General features: G+C 43.1%; 1 protein-coding gene across 4 annotated transcripts in view; it reads left to right on the top strand.

Moving 5' to 3' along the window:
- TMEM181 (transmembrane protein 181) overlaps positions 1-16,806 on the top strand; it is a 36,241-nt gene that overhangs the window by 887 nt on the left and 18,548 nt on the right. For 2 of the 4 annotated variants that reach the window (XM_074818870.1, XM_074818871.1), the window contains exons 1-2: positions 7,091-7,248; positions 12,183-12,286. In XM_074818870.1, the coding sequence (XP_074674971.1) occupies positions 7,241-7,248; positions 12,183-12,286 (112 nt within the window). In that variant the 5' untranslated portion in view covers positions 7,091-7,240. Of the gene's footprint in view, positions 1-7,090; positions 7,249-12,182; positions 12,287-16,806 lie in introns of those variants that run through there. The other 2 variants (XM_074818868.1, XM_074818869.1) reach the window with 1 other exon arrangement.

The raw sequence follows: 16,806 nt of genomic DNA on the forward strand, positions 1-16,806 counted from the left end.
GAGAAACGAATGCCAGGAACTACACAGAGAATGAATGCTATTGAGCCACACAAATACGGGTTGGGGAGCAAACAGGTACAAAACATTATTGTAAAAAAGGGTGTGGGAATGATAATGCTTTACAAAACAACCTCTTTCAACAATGACATTGTCTTATACATGTGAAAGAGGTAAAATAATTTGGGGTGTATGGCAGAAGTACAGTTCATAAGATGTGAGAATTAGACCATCTACTTTAGTCACCACTCCAGACCTTAGCCAGAGCTGTGTCCAGTTCTGGGCACCACACTTCAAGGGCCTGCCTGTGGAAGAGTGCATAAGGACAGAGATACGGATAATCAAAAGCCTAGAAAACATAGCTGGGGGGAAAACTTGGGGTTGCTCCCCCAAAAGGAGAAATGTCCAAGTTGGAGGAATAGGAATTTCTGTAAAGGGAAACTTAATGTTCATCTTGGACAAAAGATTACAGAGTAATATTAATTGAAGCAATAGGAGTTCATATTAGACATTAAGAACAAACTTCTGAACAGGAAGGATGGTAAAACACTATAGAAAGGATTATCCAGGGAGACTGTAGCATCTCCATCATTGGAGGTCTTTAAAAACTTTTGACAAACATGTGCCAAGAAAGACACAGATCTGGCAGATGCTCTCTTGAGACAGAAGGAAATATTAGGTACTTTGTGAGGTCTCTTCCAGCTCTATTTTACTATGAATCTGAGCATGAATACTTCTGTCTGTGCACAGTGCCCCAGTTCTTCTGCTTAGATCATTTGACTTCAGCACGCTGTGTCTGTTTTTCCCGGTGAAGGGGCAGGTGGTCTGTTAGATTGAATTCATCTCATTGTTCACAACAGCAAAGACTACGGAGCGTCACAGAGTTTGGAAACACTGCCTGACAGCTTGGCAGAGTTTAACACACCACGGTCCTTCCTGCCAAAACAGTGGCTCCTTGTGCCTAAGCATGGTGTGAGAAGCCATGGGAGGTGATAAGGGGTGATGGAAATGTACCTGTGTGCATCTGGCAGCGTGATAATGAATATTGGCACTAGAATGGAGAAGGAGGAGAGACATAAGCTTTGAATTAACAAATAAGAGGTCCTGGGAGAGGCATTTGTTCAGCTTTGTTTCCAGAAGAAACTTGAGCTTTCCAAGGTAAATTGTTACTAACTCATTTTTATGACTTAAAGTGTGCATGGAGGGATTTTCTATATTGAAGAGAGAAGATGCTACTCCACTGAATCAAATGAGCTTGTAGCATTAGTGCTAGATTGTCCTTTCTTCAGTGAGAGTATCCCCCAGAGGTATCGACTGCAAGTGGTCTAAGAATTAAATGGAGTAATATTGGGCTTTTGGCAAGGAGATAACATTTTGTGACTTAAAAGTCATGGTGGTAGTACTTCTCTGCATTCCCAAGATCTTAACCTGAGCGATCTGGCATAAAATAAGTTTACTGTTACTGTCACTGCATACCTGCTGTTCTGGTGAGCATTTCCCTTCAGCATTATGGGTGGATGGAGCAACGGCAGCTGCTTTTTAGATTCCTGGTAAGGAGGAGGGTTTCTTGATGCTAGCATGCATTCTTCTTACAGCCACACTTGTGGGAAGGAGAATTAGATACTTCATCCTCTTCTCTCTCTCTCTCTATTGTATTCAATACATTTGGTCAGGTTATAAATGAGCACGCTCGGGGATGTCATGGAGATACTTACTGGAAATTGGACCAAGGAAATGCTGTGTGGCTTGTCTTTACTTCAGACCAAGGAGGTTCTCTAAAATAATCAGGTTACTAAAAGCAAATAGTATCTTATACCAGACTAACAAAATGAAGAGACGGTAAAACCACATAAAAGCATGTTTTTTCCCTCTCACACACTGTATTCACAAACATGAGACTATCTAGCACCACCAGCCTTAACTCTCCCCTCCCACTGGTTGAGCAAAGGCATTAGGCCATCAGGTGATGTTTCCATCACCTCTTCGGAAATGGAGCAGCCTAGTCCATTAAGTGGTATGGAAGGAGAGGCCAGAGAGGGGAGCCCATGAGTTTACAAGTAATCAATATTTTCTAGAAAAAAAAAAAAATAATTGGCTGCTGCGGTCTCACTCTCTGAGTGCCAACAGGAAAACTCAAAACTGGAAAGCTTTGGAGGAGAGCCGATACAGAAATGGAAAAACACCAAGCAGTCCCCTCTGTGACTGGCAGAGAAATAGCTTTTCTTGACTCAGGAGTGCTTGTTGTATGCTGTGCTGGTATGTGCTCATTCTCAGTGACAGGGGATTGAGTGCAAGGGGATGACCTAGCTCAGAGATGGCTGATGCAGCTGTTATCCCAAGTAACTGTGCTCTCCCTGCACAGATGGCTGAGTCATTCCTGATTCAGCTCTCGGGCTGTCCCAGTTTAGTAACATCTTTTGGTAATGGTTTCCTTTAAAGCACGGTGCTCTTGAACATATGGTTCAGCAGCTGTCTGTGAGTAGCCTGTTCTGCGGGCAGGGGTGGCAACTAAGGGTGACGGCTTCCTCATCCATCTCAAGCTCTGCCATCCTCACTCTGCAGAGCCCCAGGGCACTCATCCACACTATAGAGATGAAGGGGTGTCCATGTTAGTGATTTTGTTCTGCCTAACAGACCGGAATAGTCTCTACGTTGTGCCTCCTGGTGCATTTCCCCATGAGCAAGTGCTCATTCACCCAGCCCTCTGGGAGAGATGGAGAGAGCGGGGTTAGCCATGGCTCAGCACGCTGATTAACGGCACCTCTCTAGGTTAACAGTTCCTTTAGGCAAACATGGCACTTTATGGTATGCTTGTAAAAGAGACTGTATAATTACAGACTAATGGGCGCGATGTTAAGTAACCTCATTGGTAAACCCAACAGAAGGTTGGTCTGGACTTAGTACACCTAAGATTACTCTGTGGTACACCAGGAGATGTTTGGTGCTGTAGATAAGCTCAGAGAAGACAGAAGAAGAAGTGTTATGCTCTCACATCAGTCCTGGGGACTGCCACAAAGTGTATCAGATTTATTACAGCAACTTCAGGATTGTTCTAATTTATACCCCTGAAAAATTGCTCCAAATAAGCTGCTTGAATGAACAGTTTGTTGTCTGGTGTCTCTCCCTCCCACTCCAGTATGTTCCTTCCTCCCCTCACATGCCTCCTGGCTGGAATGGCAGGGCAGGGAGAGCTGATGGAGGACTGGCAGCCAATGGCTCCCTCCATCACACTAGGCAATTTTAAGTGAATCGTTGGTACAAAAAGAGTTTAATACCAATGTTACTAAAACATCTACATTTTTATTTCTTTGACATGTTGTCAGTGAGATATACAAAGCCTACCAGAAGACACCAGGCCTCTCCATCAGCTGACAGTTATTTCAGTGGAAGTTTCATAACTCTATACCCTAGCTAATGTCAAGGAGTTCAACATGCTGAAAACATTTTGATAGGAAAGCAAGCAATTAAAAGGCCTACTTGGTAGAGAGGACAGAGCAGGAGGGTGGCCAGACTTTGGTCTGTCATCAAAGTCACCTAAGTAACAACTTGGTATTCTTGAAAAATCAATTTCTAGGTTAATGAACGTATCCCACTGGCCAATCAGCTTATACAGGGCAGCACAGTGCTGGTGCTGAATTTAGTAATAATACCCAGAGATTAAGACAAATGACCTACAATCCACTCTGCTTTAAATAAGGGATACGTTTTAAAGTTCTATCATGCAATGGTATGACATTTTGTACATCAAAAAGAAAAGACTATATATAGGGCATAGTGAAATGTATTATTTAACTTGCAGCTTTAATTAATGCTTGATGTTGCTTATATGGGTAACAGAAGAGGTAATTATAGACAGTACCAATATTCTTAATTCCTCAGCATCTCCTATTAGTGTTTCCAGTTCATTGAAACATAACTAATCTTCAAAACGTGGGAAAAGTTCATTCATAGTGGTTTTGCTGCTTTGGCAAAAAGACCAGAGAATAGCACGTTGTTTGACTCAGCAATAAAGAGAGGCTGTTCATTTCTCCTTAGAGAAACTAGTCCCTGCGTGCTTCAGAGAAGAGACTTGGAGTTTGCCAGAGGGCTGTTGTGATAAGGATACGCTTTTTCCCACCTTCGTAAAATCTTTCCCAAGTGCTCAAAGTGCAAGTCTGTGAGAAGCCAAGGGATCAGCAAGACCTTGCTGGAGAACTGCCATCAGGTTCATGAAGGTTCATGCTCCTTCCAGCCTAGAGCCAGACAGGATCTTCAGTGGTTCCTTCAAGCCACAACTCGTGCCCCTCTCTTGTTCTTCCAGGGCTCACTGCTGGGTCCTGGCAACTGGGGGAAGAACCCAAATGACCCCAGTGTGAAGTACACAGCTCGGGCTAGAAGGCAGGGGGAGGAAGAGACTAACACTGAAGCTTCATGATTGCTTTAAGCTGCCATAAGCTGGCTCTGTGGCTGGAAGAAGACATCCTAGTTCTCCTTTCCCTAGTCACACATTTCTGCTCTCTTCCTCATCTGCCCACAAATATGCCTGTAGCTGCACAGTGACTGAGCGACCGATCCAGTAGAACACCTTTTTTTTTTTTCTGAATGACTTTTAACTCAGATAATTACCATTATTTGATTCACCACTCTACTGCACAAACATCTGTGCTGTCAAAAATCAAAGAGCTACAGAGAGACTGAATTTCACCTTTTGTCACTGAAACTCTAGGTGTGAGCCATGAAAGTATAAACTGGTCATCAAAGCATAGCGTTAGTGTTAAGGTGGTTAGTGTAAGTGGAATCCTGGCTGAGCTAGTATTCAGCCTGCTTATTCATGGATCAGCCTGCCTCTTCTTGCAAGCCTCATTCACCATACACTGTCCAGTTCCTACAATAGATGAGGCAGACAGTAGCTTCTTGCACTATTTCACCCCAGAACAGGTCAGACAGGCACTGAGTGAGGCACCTTCTTGCAAGGAGCAAGGTAGAGTGAGACTCTGACTGTGGATGGAGAGGGGTTTCACGGTGCCTTCCGTCTGAGGGTTTAGTTTGTAAACTCGGTGCCATTATTTTCACAAAACTTACCGGGTGCAATGTATGTGTTTACAATGTATTTTCAACCCTTTGAAAGTTGGCAAAGAGGAATGTGGTCCCGTGGCTAATTGAAGTGAGCTAGATTTCAAGCTCCACCACCCACACTGTTCTCCAAGTGACTTCTGGCAAGGCTCAGTCTCTCTGTGCTTCAGTTTCCTACCTGTTCAATGAGAAGAATGTATTTTTGTTTTGAGGACAATAAATTCATTCACATTGGTGAGACACTTGAGTGCCAGAGGGATTGGAGCAGTCATCCAGACGGCTCAGATGTGCACACGGAGTCGTTACTCTGCAACTGCACTTCCCAGAATGCTGGAAAAGGTCACAGGTGCTGTAAGCACCATTCTGTCATTTTCTGGCCAGGGAGAACTTGTTGGAGAAGCCTGAAGTGTGCTGAGAGCTACACAATACATGTCATAGTCACCTGTGACCTAACGACTTCAAATTCTGGCTTGGCAGTGCTATCTTGTTCTGAGCAGATATAGTTTGTTAGGTTGTCCTGATTACTCAAAGCTTTATTTTCTGCCCTACAGTAGTGATTCTTGTTGATTTAAAATTTATAAATGCCTTTCCTTCATCACTTGGTATTATGCATTTCTCAAGACAGCCTTGTTATGAGATTACTAAATAATCATCAGTGCTGTAAATCACAGATCTAACTGACGGGCTAAATACCAGTATCAGTGACTGAATTAATTCCCAGCATGTTTCTTTTGGGTTTAGTGGTGTTACACAAGAGACATTCTGGGTCCCACAGGTCATGAGTAATGACATGAATTACCCATAGGGCAATGGAATGAAATGAATAATGTTATTAATGTTAAGTACCTTCAAAAAGTAATTGCAATAAAACCATCGTATCATCTAAGTACGCTTTTAATGGAAGTATTTGACTGTTGAAGAGATAATTTTTAGATTATATATTGACCGATCTAGCTAAACATTTCTGGGGTCATCCTGAGATGGCTCTACCTTATGCATAATGACAAACACCAAAGCCAGGAAGTTACTCTGAATTTTATACTAGACTAGACACCAGGTATCCCCACATGTTTAAGTAACCGCAGGGATGGCTTTCTATAAGCAAATATTAGAGCTATCAAAAATGAATACAAAATAGAACTTGGCAAAATCCCTAAAACTGCCTAGTTTTCATCATCGCTACCCAATGGATGGGTTGACAGTCTTTGTCGCCCAGTCTCAGAACATTTAAAAGGAAAGCAGGACAAAATCCAACTTTATCTCAACATTTGTGCAAGAATAAAATAGCATTAGGTGCGATCTGGAGATTTTTATTAGGTAGTGTGTTTAAAGTAGTAGCTGGCTCCTAGGTTTTACTTTCTAGCGCTTGTGTGTGAACATGATACATCAATCCCGTCTCCCGAATACCCCAACGCCGCATGCAGGTGACTGCAGCGCTGGCATTTGCATCCCACTGAAAAAGCCATTGCGCCATTTGATCAGGTTGGGAAAAAACGGTTTGCAAACCAGGAGGCTGCCTCTAATGGGCACTAAACGTGCACATGTTCGGCGTGGATCAGTCGCGTCAGTCCTCCCGCCTACACCGGGTAGGTTTGGATGGGATTCAGAACCACTCCTCTGTCCGAGGTGTTTTCTGTTCATGAGGTTAAATTTCCCTCTGGTGAATGTGGCTGCTCCTACAACAATACAAGCCGAAAAAGGGCTCTGGAAATGCGGCCAATCCTGCTGTCGCCCGAGAGAACGATGTCTTTTGATCCCGCAGTGCTCAGCAGGGAAGGACGGGCCCCAGGCTCGCTGCCGGCTCCCGCAGCGGCGGTTGCGGCTTGCGGTACGGCGCGGGAGGCGGCGGCTCGCCCCTCAGGCCGCCGCGACTGCTCAAAGCCGGGGCCGCCACCCGCTCCCCTCGCTCCCCTCGCCCCCCGCCCCGGGAGCGGGCCGCAGAGCGCGGGCCCGTGTCCCCTCCGGCTCGCCGTAGCGCCGCCGCCGCCGGCCGGCAGCGTCGCCCTTTCGGCCCCGCGGCTGAGGGGCGGCGGGGGCTGCCGTGACGTCTCCCGAGTCGCGTGGCGGCCGGGTGACGCACGCGGAAGCCGCCGCCAGGCACCGCTGGCGATCGTGCCACGGCAGCGGCGGCAGCTCGCGGGCGAGGGCGGGGGGAGGAGGCGCCGCCTCCCACTGCGCATGCGGCACCGGGATGGAGCCGTGAGTGGGGGGCGGGGGAGGCAGCGGGGTGGTCGCCGGCGGCGGGCGGGGCGGTGGGGACCCTCGCGCGTGACGGGTGGCGGGGCGGCGGCTCGCGGCTCTGCTCTCGCGCGCTGCCCGGTGGGGAGTCCTGTCCCGGGGGGGAACCCTGCCCGGGGGGAGCCCAGTCCCGAGGGGGAGCCCTGTCCCGGGGGGGGGAGCCCTGCCCGGGGGGGAACCCTGCCCGGAGGGGAGCACCGCCCGTGGGGAAGCACCGCCCGTGGGGAGCCGCCGCGCTGTCCCCAGGGTCTGGGGCTTCACGCACCGAGTCGACACTGCCGGGAGCGGGATGTGCTTGTCCGCTCGGGACCGGGGCTGGCGCCGGGGCCGGGGAGCAGAAATGCCTTCTTCCGCCGGGTGCGGTGGTTTAAGCTTTCCCCTCTAAAGACCCGACTCTTGTCATTCAGTTTATACACGTTACTTCTCAGTAGAAATAAGATCACCGCGGGCTAAATTAACGTCTCCGAGGCTACAGTTTGCCGGTCAGAGACCCGAGTGACTGCCCACTCCTGTAGAGGAACGCTGTGATTTCTCCTCTTCTGTGCTGAATAACCCCCTCTGTGTCTCCGCTCTCAGATCGTGTCTGTTAAGGAAAAACTCGTTTTCCCGGATATGTCTTCGCATGGACAGAGCCATAGTTGTGACTAATTATTCAGACTTCAATGAAAACAAGAAACAAGACACTAAAAAAAAGCCAAATGCACCCCGTGCACGTGAGCTAGTTAGGACAGTCGTGGTTAGCTGTCGGTTGTCATATAGCAGTACTACGTAGTACTGTTAATATTCATTGTGTGCATCTTTTTATGGAGTTGTGTGCTGCCTCATTAGCTATTAACCATTGTGTAATACAGCTGCAAGAAGAAATTCAAGGTCTTCTGAGGGACACCGAAACAAGCGACGTCTTTAAACCGTGAGAAAGTGCAGTGTGTACAGACAGACCCAGTACTATGAATGTAGGTAGCATATATAATCATTTAAATGAAAGTGGTTTTGATGGTTTTATTTGGGAGCGAGCCTAAAATAGAAAAGAGCAGTTGGAGGCAGAGATGTTGAGGCTACTATGTCAGAAAAACTGCTGGGCGTAAAAGCGAGTTATTTCTGATTTTATTATCAACTCTGTGCTACCTACTGCTTAATCCCAATTTTGTCACAGCCTTCCCATCTGTGAAGTGAGAGTCTTAAGTTAAAACTATTGTATAAAAGGCTCTGTTTTTCATAATGGTCTTTAGTAAAAACTGTGTTGTGCAGGCATGAGAAGTGATTTGAAGATGGGGAATAGCCTGAGAAACTTTGAGCCAAAACTTTACTCAAAGAGCAAGATTTAACCTACCTTTACATCTCACATATGAATGGCTGCTGGAAGATTGCAGCTCATGGAGTCATGAGTGTGCGTTTCCATAGTTCACCCCATCACAGACTGCGTTAGTGCAGTTAGTTTTTTACTACTATTTGAGATGCCTAAGTATACTGTTTCTCTGTTTGTATCTCAGTGCTTTCTGCTCCTTCGCAGTTAGTTTCAGACATATCCAATTTAATTACAAAATATTTAGTTTACTTATAAAATATTTAGTTTCTGTCTGAGTTAGGATAAAACTCAGTACAGGTGGTAAAAGCTGCCTGAAAAATCTGCAGACACTTGGATGGCTAGTCTTGAGCTTTGGACTGCCTTGGCCAGGCTGATTAAAGCATCTTCCATTGGTAAAGCAAAGCACAGTTCTTTACTCATTTGAACAGGTGCTTCCAGAGTGAGGAACCTTTTTTGCTTTTCCCATAAATGCTTCTCAAACATTTTATTCTTTATTAGGCTTTTCAGATGTAAGAAAGAAGCTGTTAGTGGGGGATCATCAACTTGCACTTATGTATATTCATAGATTTTATATAATCTCTTTCCAAAAGGCAGATGTTAAACAATGAACATATGGGAAGATCATATTATTTGCTTTGTACGTCAGCTGGTGATACATTGAAATGAGGCACTTAAACCACACAAGGAAATTCTGTTATTGCAATGAGGGACAATGAATAATATATCACCCGATAGGAATGCTATAGATTGTTGTTTCCTGTCAACGATAAGTGTAGTTAAGATTTGGCCGAGTTCTTGTATTTACTCTTACAAAAAGTGTCCATGTTGCCTTATTGACCTGTAAAGTAGCACATACAGTCAGTGGCTTAAATGAGACTTCAGGAGTAGCAGTAGGAAAGAAGAAAGGAAGGAAAATGCAGAGTGTGTCCCTACTCTTTCTGGTCTCCTCTCTTTGTTACGTGCCAGCTGACTGTTGTAAGGTAGGTGTATACCTACCCATTTTGACTACTAGGTTTTGCACCACCTGGAGAGGAGTTGGAATAAAGAATGAGCCAATGTCTGGAACACGTTTCTCAAAAAACTTGCAAGTGCATCTGTGCGCTGGTGTACAAGTAAACCAAGGTGATAATTGCTGCAAGCCGTAACACTGAGTGTTGGCTAAGTGGCTCTGGTGACTCTCTTGTAAGGACTGTAGAGATGAAGCTGCTTTTCATGTTCACATTATGCATTTTGAAATGTCTGCAAAAACTTAGAAACTAGGAAGCTTACCAAAAGAACCAAGAATATGCATAGCAAGTCAGAAGTATCCTGCATCAGACTGGAGCTGTAAAGTGGATGCCCAGATGTAAGCTGTTAAGGACAGCACAAGCATATGTGATACTTTCCTGCATATATACGATACTCTTCCAGTCGTCAGCTATTCTCAACCCTTGGACTTTCCCATCCAGACCTGGTTTCTGTGTATGGAGTGATCCTTAGTGTGAGCTCTTCCATGAAACATTTGGTATCCACTTGAACCCTTATAGTTAATGCAGGCATATCAACATTTTATATACCATTTTTATATATCAAGGATTTTCTTAATAGGATTAGTATTTTGGTATCTCAAGATAATATCCCATATCTGGTGTTCTTAAGCACACAAGGAATACGAGGTTATCTGTGGAACTGAAGGAGCCCTTGGAACAGATAGGAAAATGCAGCTTAGTTATTTAGTTATTTCAGTGCTAGTACAGATGTCATATCTTTAAAGTGGTTTAAGTGCATGACGGCTGAGGTGTTAAGACATTGATTTAAAGAAAATGCTGTAGTTATATCCCTACAAAAGTTGTGCAGACAAGTTCTGGTTTGAAATGCCTTTATTTGGCATTTTTCAAAGTCAACTTAAAATCCTATTTGTCTGTGAGACTTCTGTGTGATGATCTCTGTGACAGATGTCCAATCACTTCCTGTTTATGACTGTGATAATTTCAGGTGTGATTTACCTTTTTTGCCTGTACAATCAGCTATTCTGACTTCTTAGACTGGTGTGGGGTTTTTGCTCTGCAGAACAGAGCGTGGCAAGGCAAGTTCTGCTGTGTTTGCAGGTGCTATGCCAGGAGTCCTGTACAGCCAGTTTATGCAAACTTGTAACATTTACAGTTACTTGCTTGCAGTTCTCATTACTTCTGTGGATTTTTCCTCCCTTCCCCACCTCCTTTGTGAGTCAAATTAAGATTTGGATCTTGCAAACTTTACAGCAAAGGAATAACGTAATTATTTTTGTAGTGCCTCATTTGAAGAGAATGCAGCAATTCTTAAAGAAAATAGAGGTTATTATTAAATCCTTTTGCTGGTTTAAAGTGAACTGTTTGCCTTTTTTTTAAAGGCTGCCAGGCATGCAGGCATGGGGTACCTGGTCCCAGAATTCAGGCTGGGCTTATGAAAAGGATTCCACCACCTTTTCTGTGTTATTCATTAATGTGGTGAACCAGTGAGAGCACCATTCAGCTGGTGAAAAGAAGTTTTATTCCAAGCTGAAAGGAAGCACTGTCATTAAAGACTTACGCTTTCATTTCTTTCCATGATGGTGCTCATACAACTTTATTGGAAAGCACCCTCATCCCCCACCCCCAATCCTTCAGCTTTCCCATATAAACTGTACAGCTTTCCATGATCATACAGTAGAAAATCAGCTATATGGTGGCTCAGTTTTGGCATAACTCAAAATGAGATGTTGATTGTGTTTTGAAACATGGTGTATTTGTCCTCTTTTGAACTATGCATTTAAATAAAAAGGAAGATAGAGGAGGGATATGTTATGTAGGATTAATTTTTTGAGCATATTTCCCTTAAGCTAACAGAACTGGAAGTTACCTGTTTCCAAGAGAATGCAGTTGGTCCTTTCAGGACTTTTTTCCCCTCTGTTTTGTCTTTAACCTAATGATAACCACCAGTCGTGGAAGAGATGTCATTGCTTTTATCTGTATTTGAATTTAAGTGTCTAATAAACTTAAGTTCAGGTTTCTATTTTCCAAGCTTTGGTGGAGCTCAGACAAGAATGCAGAGCCTGAGCATGCAATATCTAGCAGATCTGGAGTTCTGCCTTACTCCTTGTTAGGGGTTATCCTGCAGGGATAAGGTGTATATATATAGGGTGTAGAAAACTCATCAAGATCCTGTGCAGGTAACTGAGTTGTTAGTGACATCAATCCCTGTAGGTTAAGCTGTCATTGCAGGAGACATGGTATCTTGGCAGTTTAAATTATTAACGTATGAACTAAAAAAATGTAATTTTTTCTTCCTCTAAGAAATGCTTTCTCTTGCTCAGGTCTTAGGACAATAGAAAACCCTAGCATAAAAAGAATGGGCAAAATTAATACATTTTGGGGCATGGATGTGTGCGCACATACATATGTCTAATAATTCCTAATAGTTATCCTTGCTCTATAAAAGAGCATTTTTTTTTTTTTTTTGGTAGTTAGATGTTACCTCAGAGTTTGTTTTAATTTTCTTTGGAGGAACGAACAGGGTCTTTTCCCCCCCTCCCCTCCTTTTAGAAATATGACTGACAGCTAATTAATTCTGTGCTTTCTTTTGCTTCCTGCAGGTTGGCACCGATGCGATTATATACGCTGTCCAAACGGCATTTTGTTCTGGTCTTTGTAGTATTCTTTGTTTGTTTTGGTCTGACAGTCTTCATAGGAATAGCAGGTAAGGATGTTGTCTTTTAAAAAGATTACAGTTCTTGTAGGCTTTGTCTAAACCTGTTGGTATTTACAGATGTATTTAAATGCTAATAAGCTTACAGCCCCTGAGATGTCTGAGGAAGCATTACTTTTGACAGGGAGGGGGAGGTGTTTCTTCCATCTTATTTTTATAGGAGTACTACCTACACAGATTTGGTATTTGCAACCGCTTTGCAGGGGAGAGTCAGTAAAGTAAAACAAAACCAGCTTCATTGTAATACAATTTTTCAGCAGACTGCTACATTAATTTTCTTCTTTGTATTTCAATCTGTAAAATGGTGATGCTAATACTTGATTTCCTGTGATGTAATGTAAAAATATGAGCTTCTCTTGTCGAATATATATGAGTTTAGGTCTCTGGTTTCAAAGACCTTTGGGAAGCCAAGCACTTAGTGCCTGGATACTTATCCTGGAGATCAGAGAGATTTGTGGAAGTCTGTTCGACAAAGATGCAGAGTGTCATTAGGCAGATGGAAAGCGTGGGAGCCCTCTGTATTTCATGCCAGAGAGCTTTTTGAGGTCTAAAATGTACTTGAAAAAGAAGTCAGCATGCTGTCACTGGAGTGCTAATAAGCTAATACTCTGCTGTCAGGATAGCTTTGTCAACACAGAAGTGACAGACAGGGAGAGGGGAAGGGAGGGACTCATTAAGCAACCTGCCCCCCATGTAAGAGTTATTTAAGGTCGTTACCAGCTCCCCCCACTTTACTGCTTATTTCCATGTCACTCTGTGCTCTCCTGTGCTGCTCTCTGATACCTCTTTACCTGTCTGTAGGGTTGTTTCTACTTCTGCCCTGTCCTTCACTTCCTTTAGGATGAGACTGGCTGCCCAGGCCTGAGACTCATCTGCTCCTGCCTGCCTTGGAAAGAAGGGGGGATTAATTGGAGGCAGCTGTTTGGGCTTTTTATGCCCATCTGTGCCTTGTAGGCAGTACATTCTTCATAATAGCATTAAATAATAAAATTTGTCTGTGAAATAAAACCTTTCCTGCTGTTTGATTTATTGTAGCAGCCTAAGGTCCAAATAGGCTTTCAGTTCAAAAAGGTTAACCACTGATATTCCTGTGACTTGCCTAAGGATGCTGAAGGGCATTATTTGGCCACTAAACTACCATATAAATACATTTACGAAAATGCATTTCATATGGATGATAAAGGAAAAAAACCCTGGAATTGCTTAATTTAGTGTCATTCGGGTTAAAAAGTGAACCATATTTATAGTTGTGTATTTATACTGCCCAGTTGCAAGAAATGCAAGTTTTATGTAAGACTAGGCTAAAGGCAGTGCTCCTGGAAGAGAAAACTGAGCATTTCATTCTTTATTGGTAGCAGAACCTGAAAGAGAGCTGTGTTGGTGTGTTGCATTGCATCTGCATGCAGAGTGGTCTGATGATGTGGTTGCCTTTGGTCCAGGGCACTTGGCTGCTGTAAGCAACAACGCTTGGTCATCTGTACCCTGCTGGGGTCCCAGGGCTTGCCTGTGATCCCCTTCAGGAACTAGCATGGCTGTGGGATTTTTGTCTTTGTATGACTGGTTTGATGGATAGTTTTGCTGACAAAGTGTGAACACAGTTCATTATTACGACTTAATTATTTTTAAAAGAATGCTGTTTACCTTGGGAGGAGACCCACTGAACACTTAACTGTGATGTTTTTCTTGTTGACAGCTCCTTGCTTCCTGTGAATAGAGGGAGGGGCCCTAACAGTAGACTCCTCCCTCATTAAAGCAAAACTCACCAAACCCACTAAGTAAATGAAAAAGTGGGAGATACATCCATATTTTCTGTGCTACTTGAATGCTCCATTGCCCATACTCAACATCTCTATCTGCAGTTTGGGAAGCCTAGCAGAAGTCTTGCTTCTCATCTGAGAAAACAAGAGAGTTTAATCTGAGGTGGCTGTTGCTCTTCAGTTCTTGTAACCCAAGATGCAGGCTTGGGTTTTTTTTCCTAAATTACACTTACTTTCTTTACCTTTTCCCAATGTGTCTATGTTGTCTTTGGGGTGAGACAAATGCAAGGAAAAATCCAAGGCACAGAGCTCATTTTCTGTACCTGTGCAGTTTTCCTGTTCACCACCCCAGGGTGAATCTTTGCTTTCAGATGTGATTCTGTTAACTGAGCAAGACTAAAAGAAAAACAATAACCATGTAATCTAATCACAATTTTTAAAAAATATGACCACAGCATCGTTTTGGTCAGTTGCTTTAAAAAGCTTTAATATATTGCTTGCTAGAGGAGTAGCAGTTACAGCAGCAGAACCTCATTATTTTTTTGGTTGCTTTTCTTAAAAACTGGGGCTATGATCCCTCTGTCCCAATTGGTTCATATCTTCTGGTAGAAGAAAAACCTTTTTAAAAAGGCTCATTCTGTTGTTTTTGCTAAGAGTTAATTGCTGAAATCTGATGTCTTATCAACTGTGAGCACTTACTGACATTGAATTATGCTTTTCAAAACAAAAATGCCTTCCAAAAATCTGCCCTGTTTATATGTACTTGAGAACTGAAAAGTTCAGTGATGCAGAACTGACTTTATAGGGGGTGGCTGTTAGTGAAGTTGAACTGTAATTCTAATAGGAGGCTTTGAGTGTGATGGGTGAAATTCTTAATTTTTCCATTTAAAGTCTGTAAGATAGTTAATATTGTAATTAGAGTGGTTATAGAAGCCCAAGCAATGCTGCATGTTTAGAGCTGTCATGACATCTAACGTAAAATACTTCTTGCACAGAATGATCCCATGTTGCTCATTTATAAACTTCCTTCTTTTCCATTTTTTCTCTGTACTAACTTTGAAGTCCATGGTCTTTGTGAAAAACTACTTTTCCTGCATAATTTTTTAAATATGAAATTTGTGGCTGAAACAGCGTGTTTTGAGGATTAATAAATTATATTAAATTGCCAGACCAAATATGTAAGGGGAGAGACCATTTGGACAGAGAAATCTCACCGTGACTGGGAAGCCTCTAGAGTGACCCAAATACACACATACATGTCCTGCCTGTGTCCCTACCTGCTATACATCTCCTCTGTGTTTATTCATACCCCAATATACAGATACAGACCTTTTCCTACTCTTTGCTTTCATTTTTCTGGTTTAGTCCTTCTGTGTGTGTACACACACACATGCATTCCTCTTCTCCCCAGTACCATGTGTTCTTACATACCTAAGAAGGCTAAGGTGAAACTGTACCGCTGTCTACAGCAACCTTATCAGGATATACAGAAGATGGGGCTAGACTCTTCTCAGAGACAAGCTGGAACACAAGAAATTCCAGTTAGATATTAGGAAAATTTTCTTACCATAAGGGTGGTTAAATATTGAAACAGGCTGCTCAGGGAGGTTGTGGGAGTCCCTGTCCTTAGGGATGTTCAAGACTTGACTGGACATGGCCCTGAGCAACCTGGTCTGATTAAATAAGAGCATGGACTAGATGGCCTCTGGAAGTCTCCTCTAACATAAATTATGATTTTATTGCTTCACATTTACTGCATACAGAACTAGAGGTAGGGCGTGCGTGGATGGATGCAGTTGATCAGTACGTGTTAAGTGTATATGTCTAACCAGAATGATTGGAGGAATGGTTGCATAAAAAGTCTGATAGTGAGCTCAACGTCTCCCACTACAGTTGGACATGAAACTCCATTGATTAAATGGATTGTCTGTTTTAGGATAAATTGTTTATAGAACTTTTATGCAGTTATATTTATTTATGTGATGATATACATAATATATTATCACCCCAGATTTCTGTAGGAAAGGAGAGCCCCAATCTGAGTAGACTGAGAACTGCTCCTAAACAAACATGTGGGTATCTTGGCTTGAACAGACCAATATGCGATGAAAATCCAGTACTGGCCAGAAAGTGCTGTTATTGTGATTGTACAAGCAAGTACACTACACGTACAGAAAAAGGCATTAGCATCATGCACCCCAGTACAATGGGATGTGTTTGCCCTGGTACCCGAGCGTTTAGTGCAATGCATTATGGACGCTATACTCTCTGTAAATCAGCTAATGGTGGTAGTTTGGCTATAGAAACTTTATACTGCAATGAAGTATGCTGGTTTTTCATGTGGTTTTTGCAGCCGTTGTTGAGCTTCAAGTTGCTGTAACAACAGTGCCACTGGTGCTTAGATAGCTTTTCCTGTAGCTGGGTACTTTCATGACTGCAGTGTACTGCTTAGCTTGGGAAAAATACTGTGTGGTTTGTTGTATAGTTTAGAGTATACATGCAGGGCTTCTGACATGGAGTTCTTGATTTATAATTTACTTCCTATTTAATCATGCCTAGAAAAAATTGTGGCAGAGAGGTTTAAAGGAACATTCAGGCCAAGTTTATCAATTATATTGAAACATCTAAGTGATTTACCCTTCAGATGAAACATCTGAAAAGTGGGATACTATTTACCTGCTTTGCAGGGAGGTATTTTGTATTTACATCATTACTTATCAGTAATACGCATGCTTCGATATTGTTCTCTTTCTT

The sequence above is a fragment of the Strix aluco genome, chromosome 3 (assembly GCF_031877795.1).
Source record: "Strix aluco isolate bStrAlu1 chromosome 3, bStrAlu1.hap1, whole genome shotgun sequence".
NCBI lineage: Eukaryota > Metazoa > Chordata > Aves > Strigiformes > Strigidae > Strix > Strix aluco.